Source organism: Manduca sexta, chromosome 18 (genome assembly GCF_014839805.1).
Source record: "Manduca sexta isolate Smith_Timp_Sample1 chromosome 18, JHU_Msex_v1.0, whole genome shotgun sequence".
In the NCBI taxonomy this organism is placed as follows: Eukaryota; Metazoa; Arthropoda; class Insecta; order Lepidoptera; family Sphingidae; genus Manduca; species Manduca sexta.
The window spans coordinates 5,032,740-5,047,724 of record NC_051132.1 but is presented as its reverse complement, the minus strand read 5'-3'; the positions used below and the strand labels follow the sequence as shown (position 1 = coordinate 5,047,724).

The 14,985-nt window shown below is 36.2% G+C and overlaps 2 protein-coding genes across 3 annotated transcripts; one reads left to right on the top strand and one right to left on the bottom strand.

Annotated features, from left to right (window-relative positions):
- Positions 1–2,014: 2,014 nt before the first annotated feature.
- On the bottom strand, positions 2,015–4,205 carry LOC115450688 (cell growth-regulating nucleolar protein). 2 transcript variants are annotated; one of them, XM_030178759.2, is made up of 3 exons: positions 4,074–4,205; positions 3,781–3,965; positions 2,015–3,292 (listed from the first exon to the last, which is right to left on the bottom strand). In XM_030178759.2, the coding sequence occupies exons 2-3, from the start codon at positions 3,906–3,908 to the stop codon at positions 2,140–2,142; spliced, it is 1,281 nt and encodes a 426-aa protein (XP_030034619.2). In that variant the 5' UTR covers positions 3,909–3,965; positions 4,074–4,205; the 3' UTR covers positions 2,015–2,139. The 2 variants fall into 2 exon arrangements, with proteins under 2 accessions (XP_030034619.2, XP_030034620.2); XM_030178760.2 differs by having other exon boundaries at positions 4,078–4,182.
- A 348-nt stretch (positions 4,206–4,553) lies between these two features.
- On the top strand, positions 4,554–14,978 carry LOC115450692 (melanotransferrin). Its single transcript, XM_037440067.1, has 16 exons — positions 4,554–4,762; positions 5,239–5,438; positions 6,458–6,580; positions 7,201–7,362; positions 7,520–7,653; positions 8,010–8,176; positions 8,454–8,598; positions 8,744–8,935; positions 9,782–9,890; positions 11,086–11,268; positions 11,718–11,888; positions 12,221–12,390; positions 12,750–12,893; positions 13,275–13,462; positions 13,767–13,926; positions 14,360–14,978. Exons 1-16 carry the CDS (start codon positions 4,720–4,722, stop codon positions 14,628–14,630), a joined length of 2,562 nt encoding a protein of 853 aa, XP_037295964.1. The 5' UTR covers positions 4,554–4,719; the 3' UTR covers positions 14,631–14,978.
- Positions 14,979–14,985: the final 7 nt, after the last annotated feature.

Sequence of the window (14,985 nt, the reverse complement as noted above, 5' to 3'; positions counted from 1 at the left end):
TTTTGAGATATACGGCGCGCGGATGCGTAAACGCTCTTAAGCGCGAGTTAATGTCAAAGGGGTATTATAATGTAAAGGATTACCTCGATGATCAGACGGTTTGGAAAAACAGTCCTGCACACCCTGTCCAACCCTATGTTAACGCCAATATTAGAAATTAACTACATAAACGTCTCATGTGTACCTTTCTACAATTTTTACATTATACTGTGTACAGTTTTAAATGTCCGTGACATATTTTATTTTATATTGACTCATTGAATTATCAATGTATAATAGACGACCGACCGATCATTTTGTTGCATCAGCCTTAAAATTTATAATCTAAATTATATTCACCGAGATCTATGACAAAATATGAAATGAAAATATTGTTTGTAAATGTAGGCGTATGCACGCTGTACACCGTTTCATAGTTTTTATAAATTTTGGCGATGTGCGTGTATTAGCTTATATAATTAATCAGACTTTGTATAGAAAAGACTTATTAAAAATATATATATATATATATATATATATATATTATAAAAGAATGGACAATTGATGACAAAAAATAAAGCCCGGAGTTTCTTTCTGCCTTTCTTCTTCGGGTAGTCATCGCTTAGGTAGTTAGTGAAAGGCTGGTAGGTTAGCTAGGTTAGGGCTATTATTGTCCTCACCGGTGAGGATCGCGACGCGTTTCTCCCTTATTGCCTATTCAAAAATACATATATACATCATTTTATTTCTTCTTCCCTGCCAGCCCGAGCTGGCCTCTTTGTTTACTAAGTATATTTTTCATTTATTTTATTTTCAATATAGATTGTCTTTATTTATATAAGCTAATCTAATTAAGTAATAATTAAATGTTCTCATGTACCTTGACTTATCATAAGTGCAACCATGTTCGCCTACGTGATGAATAAAGCATTTTTATTTTTTATTTTTTTTTTAATTTGCCAGTGACTCAAGCCATCTTTTTATGTTAGATGTAGATCTAACGTGTTAGGGCTCGTAAATGTACCATCATTTAAATATGTATAGTGTTTATAATAACACAGATAGAATTCTTTAAAAAGATTAGATATGTCAAAGCTTTGTGTACGTACAGTAAGTACTTATGAGTCTGCAGATAAGGTTTCAGAAATGAGACCATACGCTTTTTAAAACCACGCGCCTTCAGCGCGTGCAAATAAATGTTGCTTCCGTTATTATGATCAATAGAAGTATAAATGAATAAAACGCGCGCTCTATTACTGTATTGAAAGACATTAAACTAACTAGTTTACTGTATTTTATGTCGTCATGGCAGCTTTTTTAAATTTATTAAACAACCTTGGGATCTCATTTATAAGTCTTAACAAAATCGGCACACTTCGATAGCTATACTTACTTTGATGAAATTGACGTGTTTGATGCAACGGTACAAGCGCGCAGCAAGTTTTGTACTTAAGCGATAAGTATACACCTCACCAAGACCTTCATGCCAAGGCCACAACAAGTACTAGACGCAATACTTTTGTGGGAGTATAACGAATAAACGCTCAAGTACGGTAACACGTAAATTTAATTTCACACAAGTTGGTATTGAATAAACTTCATTAATAAATCGGATCTCTGTGGTTTTACCTTCTCCATGGTCTAGTAACCACATTGGGCTGTAGACTGAGAGATCCTAGGCTCAATGTCTGTAAGCTAAGTAGGTTACTAGGAGAGCGCAATCAATCAATCAACATCAACAAGACAGTCTTTCGAAATTGTTAAAGTTGCGCTTAAAGTCGACAGTCAATGGCCGGCTTACAACCAAAGATCTCAAGTTGTAGCGTGAAATAATTCATCTTGACAATAATAATTTTATTTTGTGTGAATTAAGAATGTATAATGTAACCAAAATGCTGTAAACTTCTTACCTGATCCAGAGCTGTTTCACCTGTAGATATGATTACACTAATTGATTCTGTTCAAGTCATTTTAGATACTGTATTATCGGTTTACTTGAGTCACTATCAAGAATGTGAAAAAATAATACAAAAGATTAAATTTTAACATTATAATATTATGACTGCTTATTATAACACATGAAATCATAAAAATGCATAGATATAAAACACACTCAATATATTCTTTTAAAATTGTCCATGCATTCTCTATGGCATATTTTCATTCAATAAGCAAAACTCTGTTTTTGTCTACCCTCACATTTGGGGCACTTTTCAGTTTCTTTATAAATTTTTCAGCTATTCTATCATCAACCTCTCTACCTGTAGCTTCTGTATACTCTGATAGCACCTTTTTTTGCAGTCTCTTAAATGGCACCTCGTTACCTTTCTTCTCTAAAACTGACATGATAACAGCATGCCAGTTAAATTTCCCACCATTCTGCTCCCCAGATTCTTCTATGGTAGCCACATTCTGGTCATGCAGACAAATACTTTCTTCCGCCTCCTCAGTACCATCAATTTTCAACTTCTTTTTCTTAGTTTTCTCCTTAACCACTTCATTTTCCTGATTTTCCACTTCATTAACAACTGGTTCTGGAGCCCCATTCACACTGTTAACTGTGTCTTGACGTTTACGCTTTTTCTGCTTCTTACCAGCCCCGTGTTCTTCAGTATTTCCATTAACAGAATCTGTTCTATTCTTCTTCTTCTTTTCTTTTTTGCCTTCCACAACTTCTGGCTCTTCAGGTGGTGCTACTGCACTTTTTAATTCTGCTTCATACTTCTTGCGTTTCTTTTCTTCTTTACGCTGTTTTTTGGATAATTTTTTGTCACTATTAACCTCGCCATTGTTTAGTTCAGTTTCGTCATTTTGATCTTCTGCTTCTACTGTTACATTTGTATTACTTGCTTTCAAAATATTGTCAGATTTGTCAGTATTTTTTTCTTGTGTGTCAGTATTATTGTTGTCTTGGGTATCCTTATCACCATTTTCTTGAATGTCAGTACCATTGGTGGTAATATTTTGTTTTTTATTATTATTTTGAGTGGCTTTAGCAAGATCTGCAAGTTTGACAGAAATCATATCCCAGGCTTGATCAATGTCTTTAGGGTTTGTCTTATTACCGCACACATTTTTAACAAAGTTAATGAACTTTGGCTTCTTTCTTGGAGTGTTCTGGTGCTTGCTTATGGATTCAATGATTCTTTGAACATTTTTTGGCATATTTTTCTGCTCATCAAGAACAGATTGTAACATGTCAACCCATACACTCTGTTTTTTCTCTCCTTTTTTCTCTTTTGGAGTAAAACCTTTACCTGAATAGCGTTCTTCCTCTGTAATGCATTTATTATGTGCTACATAGTCTTGGCCTCTGTAATAATCAGAAAAAAATACATTAGAAACTTTTTGTGTGCAGCCAAATGTGTCCAAGTATGAAATTTTTTTTTCACATAATTCTACTAATACAACAAGTCAAAGTATCATCAATTTTGTTAAAGCAGGTAGGTGCCTACTAGAAATATACATTGACAGAACGAAATTTTTCAAGAACTCCTAAAGTAATTCATTATAATTAGATCAACAATTATTGTAAATAAAACAATTACTTAATGTAAATTTGCATGTGCAATAAATTCAATGAAATTATTGTATGACGCGGTATTTGTATTTATCTCCTCCATTAACCCTTATCCCTTCTTAATGTGCGGGTGACGCAACGCACTTTAAAGTTTTCACATATTTGCAGTAACTACTCAGCTCATTTTACAACCGGTTGCCTGCCTCACATAAACCCCTGTTAATTCATATTATGTTTACACTATAAAAATAATAATGTCTATGATGCTAATGCGTACTTACAAAAAGTCTTTGAAGCAATCCATGCATGACAAGTTCGGGCTCATATTCCTACATTTTGTCATATAGTGCTTTTCTACTTTTGGCTTCTGCACAGACTCACCGCAATAACCACATGTGAAAACAACCATTTCTTCTAATACACACGTGCGACGCAAGACGATTTGTTATGAATACAAAATTACAACCTAAAACCAAAATACACAATCAATATTTATATAAGTGGTGATTCAAACTGAAACAACTAATGTTACTGATTTCAAAGGATTCAAACCTTAAATGGATATTATACTTACTTACAAAAAATTAGACTCTCAGTAAACAAATTAAATTTTCCAGAAAATTAAGATCCGCGATAACTATGTAATGTCAAAATATTTTGTGAAAGGAATGAAAGCATATTTTACTCTGTATTCTCCAAAAGCACAGATAACTGATAATTTAATATATCCGGATCCGTCAGTGGTACCTATTTTGATATATTATAATTCCATTAAAACGAAAATTCCTGTTTGCTTGTTTAAAATGTTTATGGTGATTTTAAGAGGTACCTACTAAGATTAATCAAAATGATTCTTTTGAGCCCGTTCATTTACGTTTGTGTATACAAACTATGACAACATGCTTGACCCTTTAAATATTTTCATTCTGTGGTTTAAACTTAACTGTTATCTTTGGCTGGACTTGCCTAAAGCAATGTGTAGTAATTTGACATACGTAAGACTAGGCAGTATGGTAGACAGACTATACCCTGTCCTCTTAGGACGAATAAAAAAAAAATAATGTGTGGTAATCTGTGGATATTTGTTTTGCTCACTGACATTTCATTTAGCCGTTCGCATATAAAACTATTCGTTTTGTCTGGGGTGTGTCCGATCTTGGTTTAAATGGTTAAAAAAATACGATAATTTAACTTAAACATATAAAAAATACCTGTGTACAATGGGTATAATAAGTATAGTGATATCACTATTTATTGTTGTCGGTAAGTGTTGTTTACTAAACGATATAAAATTCAAGTAAAAATATCATGATACACTTTGTTACTTATTAATAAGAATTATGGTATTGTAAAACAAACAAAGTATCTCTCTATTAATTCGCAGCAATAAGTAATAACCTATGATTAAAACGTTGCAGAATCATCACTTAGCATTTACCCTTGATTCTCAAACGTTATTTACAATGTGTAGATCATCCTTAGCCTTCTTACCCCTGTAGCATTACTTATGACGTTGTCGGTCCCATGTATTTAGATACAATATGTACTGAACTTTGTCAAAATTCCATTCATGTTTCAGTATAGTATGGTTATCGAAACTAAAAAAAAAATTAAGATATATGAAACACAGAAGCATAAAATATTTCTTAATATACAACTGTTACCGATATACTAAACCAAATAATTCAAATGCCTAGCAAGAATTCTAACTTGTATTATATATGAGCTTAAATTTTCAGGATATTCTCAAGCCAACTTTGTAAGCAATAGTCTGGCTAATGGTATAAACAAGAAAAAGGTCCTGGAGGAAGGGTATGATGTGGTAACTTGGTGTACCACCTCCATACTTGAGCAGGAGAAATGTGAGAAGTTGGTAAAGGCTGCTATGCTGGACAAAGGACTGTTTGGAAAAGATTACATAGAGTTACAATGTAAACGGGTATGTCAACACAATTTTATTTATTAAAAAAGTTTGAACCTGTGGTGTAAGTTAAGGCAAACAACAGGGGATAAACATTTACTTACTTCGTCCTTTTCAATGTTTAGCCCTACATAACTCCTCAATCAGTTACTTAAAACTGTGTGAATAAACCAATCTCATCTTTTAACAATATCTTAGGTAAACAGGTTCTCCTAGCATAGGTATCAGCAGATCATTTTCTTATTGTGACAAATGTAATGCAATTAACTACTCTGTAACATTTGTACACCAATTGAATTTTGTAACATTTGTCTGTTTTTAACACAAATAAATTTATTATTATTATTATTATTATTAAACACTTAAGTACAATTTGAATAATCATTTAATGAGATTGTTATAAAATAAGCTGTTTAAGCACCTGCTGTCTGATTCACACCGTTAAAGAAACAAAAATCAGCTGTCAGTCTGTTATATGCTGTGATACTTAGATATCGTTTGAGATGTTGATAACTGTTTATTCAACAGATACAATCTCAAGAGGATGTTTGATTTAGCAGGGTTGCAACTAATATTGCACTTCAGAGCAAAACTCAGCCATCAAATTATATTATGAATACTATGATTCAAATATTGTTTGAGATGTTGATATCTGTTCATTTAACAAAGACAATCTTAAGATAATGTCTTTGACTTGGCAGCTGATATTGCACTTGCAAAACAGAGTTGCATCTATTATTATGACCCTTCTTATATAATATGAGTTAACAAAATGTGTATTTTAATGCTCTGAATATTAAAGGGATATTGGTAATATATGATAAGTACTTTTTGTATGGTGTTGGAAATGACTCCTAAATTAATTTAAATCCTTATAAGTAAACATAAATATAAGTAATTATATTTTGACTGGAGACAATACATGAAGCATATTTTTAAATAATCTTACTTGTCTAAACTATTTAGATGTTTATTAAAGTGTTATGAGACATACTAAACATAATAATAATGTTTGTAAATATATCATTTGATTTCAGGCTTTTGACACAGAAGAATGCATGTCCTGGGTAGATCAGGGCAAGGCATCTTTACTGGGTTTAGACGCAGGGGAAGTGTATGTAGCTGGCAGATATCATTCCCTAATACCTATTATGCAAGAAGTAAGATGATCATATAATTTGATGCCTTATGCTGCCCCTTATTATTCCGTTTTCTCTTATATCCATCCCATGGTTGTCTGTAAGAGATTGCCTTGTGCGATAAGACCACCATTTGTACTTTTTTTCTCTTTTCTTCTTACATTATTTTTATCCATGGTGTACAATAAAGTGTAAAAAAATAAATAAATAAATAATTTACATTTATTTTATTGTACATAATTGCTCGAAATGTTGTGTATGAAGTAAAAGAAGTTCAGAATTATTGGCAACCATTTTATGATATATTAATATAAAAGATCTGTGTAACATGAACCAGTTTGCATCTTCTAACTATCTTACATGTAACATTAAAAATATACACACTTACTTTTTATCCATTAATGGGTAGGCAAAGGTGCAACTAGGGCTCCATTTTCGCTATGTATATTCTGTCCCATGGTGCAATTTAAGGCAGAACCTATCTCTGCATACAGCTCAAATTTCGGACTCTAGGCAGATACTGAGTATTAAAAACCAATAGCAGTTTTCCCAATCTGGAAATGGTACCCGGCACCTCAGCACTGTATTCATACTATAACTGTGCCACTTTAACAGTCAAAATATTCATTTTTATTGCCTAGCTCTATGGCCGTGGTGAACCATACCAGTATTCAGTGGCAGTGGTGAAGAAAGGTGGGCTGCCAGCGGTACAGCCTGGTGTGGGACTTCATGCGCTACGAGGGGCAAGGGCCTGCTTTCCTGGAGTAGGATCTCTGGCCGGCTGGGTGATGCCAATTCATGTGGTACGTATAAAGTATAAGATTAATCAGAAATATATCAACAATTGATAATCTACTCCACCAATAGTTGCATTCTGTAAAATAAATAAATATTTTTCATAAAATATCTCTCATACTTCTAAGTATTTTCTTTTTTACTCAATTCTTGTTTCATTTACAGCTAATGCAAGATGGCGGACTTAAAATCAAAGATTGCAACAATCATGTTAAATCTGCCGTTGAATTTTTCGGCGAGTCATGTGCACCAAACTCATTGAAAGACATCTACAATCCTATCGGTGATAATTCTGATCAGTGAGTGTTCTAAGTTTTATGCTTCATAAGTTTGCAAAGTAAATTATCAATAAAAAGAAATATTAAGTATTTTGGAAATCTCATAAACAGACAGGGCATTCTAATTTCTAAATTTGTATTCTTTCAATATTTTAACGTATATCAGGATGTCATAATTCTGAAGAATGGTCAAGGAATGGAAACATTTCTCTACATGAGATGTATTTGGACTACACCATTCATACCATTAAGTCAAGATTGGTTCCTTAGCAATGAAAATATAAAAAACTCAATCGGACTGTAATCATAGAAATTTATGCATGCCTACCATTATTTAAATATTGCTGTATATATACTATTCTCAATGCCTTTTCTAGACTCTGCAAACTCTGTGCTGGGGGTAGAGGTGTCCGATGTACACTAGCTGATCCATATGCAGGATATGAAGGAGCATTGAGGTGTTTAGTGGCCAACGGCACCGGTGACATAGCATTTGTACGAGACACAACTATACAACACGCTCTACTCTCACATAAGATACTTGGTTAGTGGAAATTGTGTTAATAGTGACATGAAAATACATGTCAATTCTATAGGAAATATTGTAGATCTACATGTGTCATGAGTAAATGTATAGTAAAAATTTGAAAATGTGTAGCAAATATTTTAAAAAATAGGTTACTACCTTGTGGTTGTTGTGGTAATTAAGGAGGAATCGCTTTTATAATTTTCAATTTCTATGGTCTAACTGTAAGCCTTTGGTAAATTAAATTCTATATTCTTTCTCTTTATTCCATATTTATTATTAATTATACTATCAGGTGGCGTGTCGGAAGACCAATTCGAGTTGATATGTCGTGATGGATCACGCAGACCAGTGACGCAGTGGGAGAATTGCCATTGGGGCAAAGTGCCCGCCGACGCAATAGTCACCAGCAGTGCCGCTTCTATAGAACAGAGGAGAAAGTAAATAATATTTTTGCACTGAAATTAGAGATAAAACTACCAATTAGAAAATAATTATACGCCTTTTGTATAATAAAATGCTAATATCTATTTTCCTTATTTAATGGAATAGTTAAAAAAACTTTTTGTAAATAATCTTTTTCAGATTCCAAAACCTCATACAAAAATTAGTGCAGCTTTATGGTGAACCAAATCCTTCAAACAAAAAGTATAACGGTACGAATGGGTATCAAACCCATGACCAGTTTTCGTCGTCGACGGCGCAACCACGCTACCCCTTTGATGCGTACAACAGGAATAGATATGACCCTGATAGATATGAGGAAAATGACGAAGGGTAAGACTTAGCAGAATAAAGTTACTATCTTCTACTTTAATGTTATGGCTTCCCGTATAAACTTATTCATATAACTAACACTGGTACATTGTGCCTACTTTTTTTTTGCGGTGAAAAACATTATCGCTACCACAACTGGGAGGTGAGTGGATTATGTTTGTTTCACTGGCCTTACTGCCCAATGTGGACGTTCGGGCGTATACCTTCATCCGAATGATTATTGGGCTGAGTCCGTATCCTATATGCCTGTTACGCCGGCATACCAACCAAAACCCGGGATGGCCTTAGTGGCCCAGACGAGACGGCTCCTGGGTACCTTGTTGTACTGAGATAACTGCGCGGGACCGCCCCTGTGCGTGGCCGTTTTGCGAACATTCTCTGTTCGTGGGAAATAAGATGTCCCCGAACTGGTATAATGTGGATATTATTTAATTAATTTCCTAATGAAAATACCGCTAAAATTGTTGATTCCGTACATTCCCTCTTAAAGTATACATCATTTTCATTTGAAACCAATACCATGCAATAGACAGTTTAATAAGGAACATTTTCGAAGATAAATTGCTCAAAACACCTAAAATTGATTTTAAAGAAATTATTCGTATATCTTTGCATATTCCCGTACGTAACTCGCTCGCCATAAATATATAGAACTAAAGCTCAAGGCCGTTTGCTCGGGGGAGGGCCTCAATATTTCTGACTGTTGACATCTATGTATATGACGTGGTATTTAAGCCAATGACCATTCAAATCTTCACGGCTACGAATATACGACGTATTGTTAACACTAGGTATTATATAGTATACTATTCAAGAGAAAAAAAAATGTCTATTTTTCTATTCCAGAGTAAGCACGCAAGCACCCTTTCAAGCTCGATTTGACTCATCTGGTCGTCCCATAGAATTGCCTTTCAAACTATTCACATCAAACGACACTACTGATCTGTTACTGCAGGTATTATGTTTTTTTTATTTCTAACTAGCTTCCGCCCGCAGCTTCGCCCGCGTGGATTTCGGGTTTCAAAAATGGAGAAGGTGCTCAATTTGTCGGGATGTTTTTTTAATTTATGGTGGTATGCAGGTGGTCCGATTGTCCGGTCAGGGTCTGATGATGGGATCCTGGTGAAATCGAAGGAACTTTTAACCATTAAGGTTGCACACGAATTGACGGAAGCTTAAAAATGGAGTAACTTCTCCCGTTTTCCCAACATTTTCCATCACTGCTATGCTCCTATTAATTGTAGCGTGATGAAAAGTATACTATAACCAGCTCAGGAGTATGAAAAATAATTGTACCAAGTTAAGTTAAAATCCGTCGAGTAGTTTTTGTTTCTATAACGGTTATACAGACAGACAGACAAAAATTTTACTAATTGCATTTTTGGCATCAGTGTCGATCCCTAATCACCCCCAGTTATTTTGGAAATATATTTCATGTACAGAATTGACCTCTCTACAGATTTATTATAAGTATAGATATGCAAAAGTAGCTCAAAAATTGTCCATAACGAAAACATGCATTTTAAAGTAAGACAAAAGAAATAATATCGTGAAGCCAACCAAATAACTAATGATATATTAAATTTTGTGACTGTTCAATTTAGTCGGGTCCGCGATGTCACTTTTGTTGAGTTTCAGAACGCGACATTACATTATTATATTCTGTGCTCCAACGCACACTGCTTTGATGTTAGGAACACACCTACATTGCTTAGACAACAGTGAACTTTATACAATAGCAATAAAGCTCAAATTGACTCTACGTATTAGTTAGAAAACGTTTGTATGGGAAATAGAAAAATGCTGTTTTGAGGATTTTCCCGGCAATTATTCGAATTTTTCTCACCTTTTAAACCTTCCCTAGACCTCCACGAATAATTCAAGACCAAGATAAGATAAATCCGTTCAGCCGTTCTCGAGTTTTAGCGAGACTAACGAACAGCAATTCATTTTTATATATATAGATATATTTTGCATAAGACATCACGTCTATGTTTCAAACTTAATTGCTTAGTGAATAGCAAAATGGTATTAATTGATAAAATGTTATGATAAAGAGGCATAGCATGTCTCGTGGTTCGAGGAGAAATAATGAAAAAAAATTTTTTGCTCTTTATTGTAAGGTGTTTGAAAGTTTTCTGCTCTCATAGGACGCAACAATAAACTTCCGTATACTGAAAGAAGAAGAACAAACCGCGAAGAATATTTTGAACAATCCGTACGTGGGGGACCAAGCCGAGAAAGCCGTGTTGGGCATCCGAGTGTGTCCCGTCGCAAGAGCCGTGCTGTGCGTCACCAGTGATGCAGAGCTTGATAAGTGTGTTAAAATGAGGGTGAGTGTGAACAAATATTACTTTTTAATTAAATTCGGTTACTCAGTGGTGTGAATTTATATTTTATTTATTTATTTAATTATCATAACGGTCGAGAGTGTTGTGTCGTGCATCATTTCCGAGTCTGTAGCAGCCCTTCGTCGGAAATATTATAATAATGAGTCCAAATAGAGCATTAATTGACGACATATGATTGTCTCTCCGCCAGTGGGCATAATTATGCAGCCCTGATAGAAACCGGATATACACATGCTGATCCCTGAATACGACACACTTCGTGGGCTACTATGGCAGGTTTTGTACCTTATGTACCGTGGTCGATATTGAGTTAGATATAAGTATCCCACCACCGTCAATTACGAGTTACGGTTATCGTTTTTTTTTTTTGTATTTTTTATTACTAAGTATGTTATTTGTATATAAACTGTAATGTTCCCGTTCCGCTGTAGGTGGCGTTGAAGGCGGCGTTCCTGTCGCCGGCGCTGGTGTGCTGGCGCGGGTACAGCGCGCGGCACTGCGCACGCGCGGTGGCGGACGGCGTGGCGGACTTCTTGCCGCTCGACGCCGCGGACATGCTGCACGCCGCGCATCATCACCGACTCGTGCCGTTCATGCAAGAGGTAACCAATAACCATAAATTACTGATGCCATTATTGTATAAAATTCATTTCGATATTGTTGTTTTGCTTTTTCGGAACTTATATGAAATCTATGCCTTGAATCAGCACTAATTTAGCGTGATATACGTAAGGCACTGTTTTGATAATTTACATAATATCGATTGTTGTTTCGTAAATGTATGAAGTATACAGTCTAAAATACATATTGGCGTTATAAACTAAGAATTATAAATAGTTTCATTTTAAGAGTATCGTATTTTACATCTTGTAGCAATTTCTCTAAAATATACTTTTTACTTTTTTCTGTAGCATAAGTGATATAATTTATTCAGGTGTATACGAGTGGAGACAATTGGTACTACGCCGTGGCTGTGGCAAAAGAACAAGACCCCGACACCGACATCACATATTTGAAGAAGAAAAACACGTGTCACACCGGGCTGGGCATGGCTGCGGGATGGGTGTACCCGCTCGCGTACCTCTTGTCTAACGGGTGGATTAGGCAAGTTACTACATTTATTGGACTTGTGTATACAGCGTAATTGCTTTTATTGCTTGCAAGTATTTATTTTAAAATATTATTAAACGCTCTTTTTACGGTATTAAACATTATATTAACAAAAATAATTACAGAATACAATTTTAGACATTTTTGACTACGTGCAACCAGAGAGAATAATAGAATAGTCGCCGCGTGACATATCTTCTCTTCTGCCAGCCTGCGCGCGCAGCCGAATACTTCCGGAAACGCCCGATGTCATCCGCTAGGATAGCGGCGCGTAACAATATGTTAGCCCCAATCCTTCATCGGTGTGAAGTATAGACTGTAGATGTAGTATGTGAGACGAGGTGTGTGCGCAGGCCGTACGGGTGCGACGGCGCGGCGGCGGCGGCGCAGTACTTCACCAAGGCGTGCGCGCCCGGCGCGCTCAGCTCCGAGTACGTGGCGGCGGGCACCGAGCCGCACGACAACCTCTGCCATCTCTGCCACGGAGCTTCGTTCAGGTCTATTTTTATTTCACTAATTAGGGTCAACTATATTCATCTGCTGTGTTTTTTTTTTTTGGCGGAACTGCCGTGGTTATCACCGGGGGTACCCCGCTAACGGTGTATAGGCGATCCCCCGGCTTAGCAACCACGGCAGCCCCATGATGAGTTGGTGGGCCCTACCGCTATCATTGGAGGTTCGGTAGCCTCCAGCTAGACGGTCTTAGGGCCCAGAAAAGCCTTGGGCTTACAGGGCCCAACCCTTATACAGGCCTTTCATTTAATTCCTCCAGTTGTCCTCCTAGAGAAATACCGTACGCCTATACTTGTTTACCATTATGATTTGAATAAAAAAATATATAATTATTATCAATTGTAAAACATCTATTACCCACACAGGCGTTGTCGACGAGACGCGAGCGAAGATTTCTACGGTCACGTGGGCGCGATGCGGTGCATGGTAGAAGGCGGTGGCGACGTGGCGTTCGTGCGCCACACCGCGCCCGCCGAGGTGTCTGGAGGAAGACGCCGCGAGTGGTGGGCGAGGGACCTGCTGCCTGACGACTTGCAACTGCTCTGTCCTGACGGTATGTCGCTCGTACTTAATAATTCCATGTATAATCTTCTTTTTTTTTTGTACTAGAATTAAACTAATAGTACTCAACACCTTATCACCCTTTATCCTATACAAAAAAAACATAATAGCTGTCTAATCCTATCGTCAGTCCGATCGAAGATAGTTGTTTTTATTATTCAATTGCATTTGACTTTACGTAATATTACTATGTAGTTGATCAAGTTCCCAGTTTTTTTTAACGTGAATATAGCTACAGATTTCGTGGCATGTATTTTTAACAGTGCGTAATCAGATCTAACTTTATTATATTTCAGGTACTCGAGCTAAAATGCACGAGTACAAACATTGCAACCTGGGCAAGGTGCCTGGATCGGTGTTGATGGGCAGGGCCAACCATACTGAACTTGATGTCTACTCGAATCTTATGGTGTACGCTCAACAGTTCTATGGTGCTGTCACTTCAGACGAATTCAGGTAAATATATTATTTTATTAATGTTAATTCCTTCATGAGAAAATAAATAACAAAGTATGCTAATAAATATTAGCATTGACTTACTCCGCTGTCGAACTAATTAGGTTGATGATTGCATTAAGGGCGTACGTAGTTTTATTATTTATAATTATGAGTGGTGTTGCTACATAAATATATAGCCAGTTGGTGGTACTTAACACGTTGACTGCGGCTCACGTAACAGTTTTGTTTTTGGGACGTCATACGCGTGTGGATAGCTGATAACTGGTGTGAACCTATATAAGGCTGTCTCACTCACTCGCGTGACGCGTCGCGCAACCAAACGCCAGTGCAGCACAACACGTCTATGCGTTTCCTATACCCTTACTCAGTTTTACTATAATAAACTACAAATTTCAGTGATACAAGCTTCAATAAATTATTACAATTTCAGCTTCAGCATGTTCCACTCTCCATCCCCATACTCGGATTTAATCTTCAGCGACGTGGCTGTACGTCTGAAGCCGTTGCCCCATCACCAACGTTCAGCCGAGATCATTGCCGGAGAGGCTCTCATTCGTGCCGCATCTCTCGTCTCCTGCGACGCTCCCAAAGCCTCGTACTACGTCGCGCCCGATCCGGACTTTTTATCACACGCCTATAGACATGGACTGATAGGAGAACTGCTAGCTTTGTCACTTCTTATTATTGCTCTACTAAGATAACCGAATCTCTACAAAAATTGTACATTTGAATCTGTATATTTTTGCAAATCTATTTTTTTTTTTCATTTCATAATAGGTTTAATAGGTTTAGTATAGATCTGTAGTGTTCTAATGCATTCAAATCGGCTAACACTGCTATTGTAGAAGTAAATCATTTAAAATTATAGAGTACCTTAGACCAAGAATTGGCAAGCAATGTATTTCTTTCTTTATGCAGCTGAGTAGGCTGAACTTTGTTGCGGAACTTTATTTAGCAACATATAATGAAGCCAAATATTTCAGTATAGTGTTATAAAATTAATTATTTTATTTACACTTACATTATTGACGATCATTTAGACACAAAAAGCTAGGG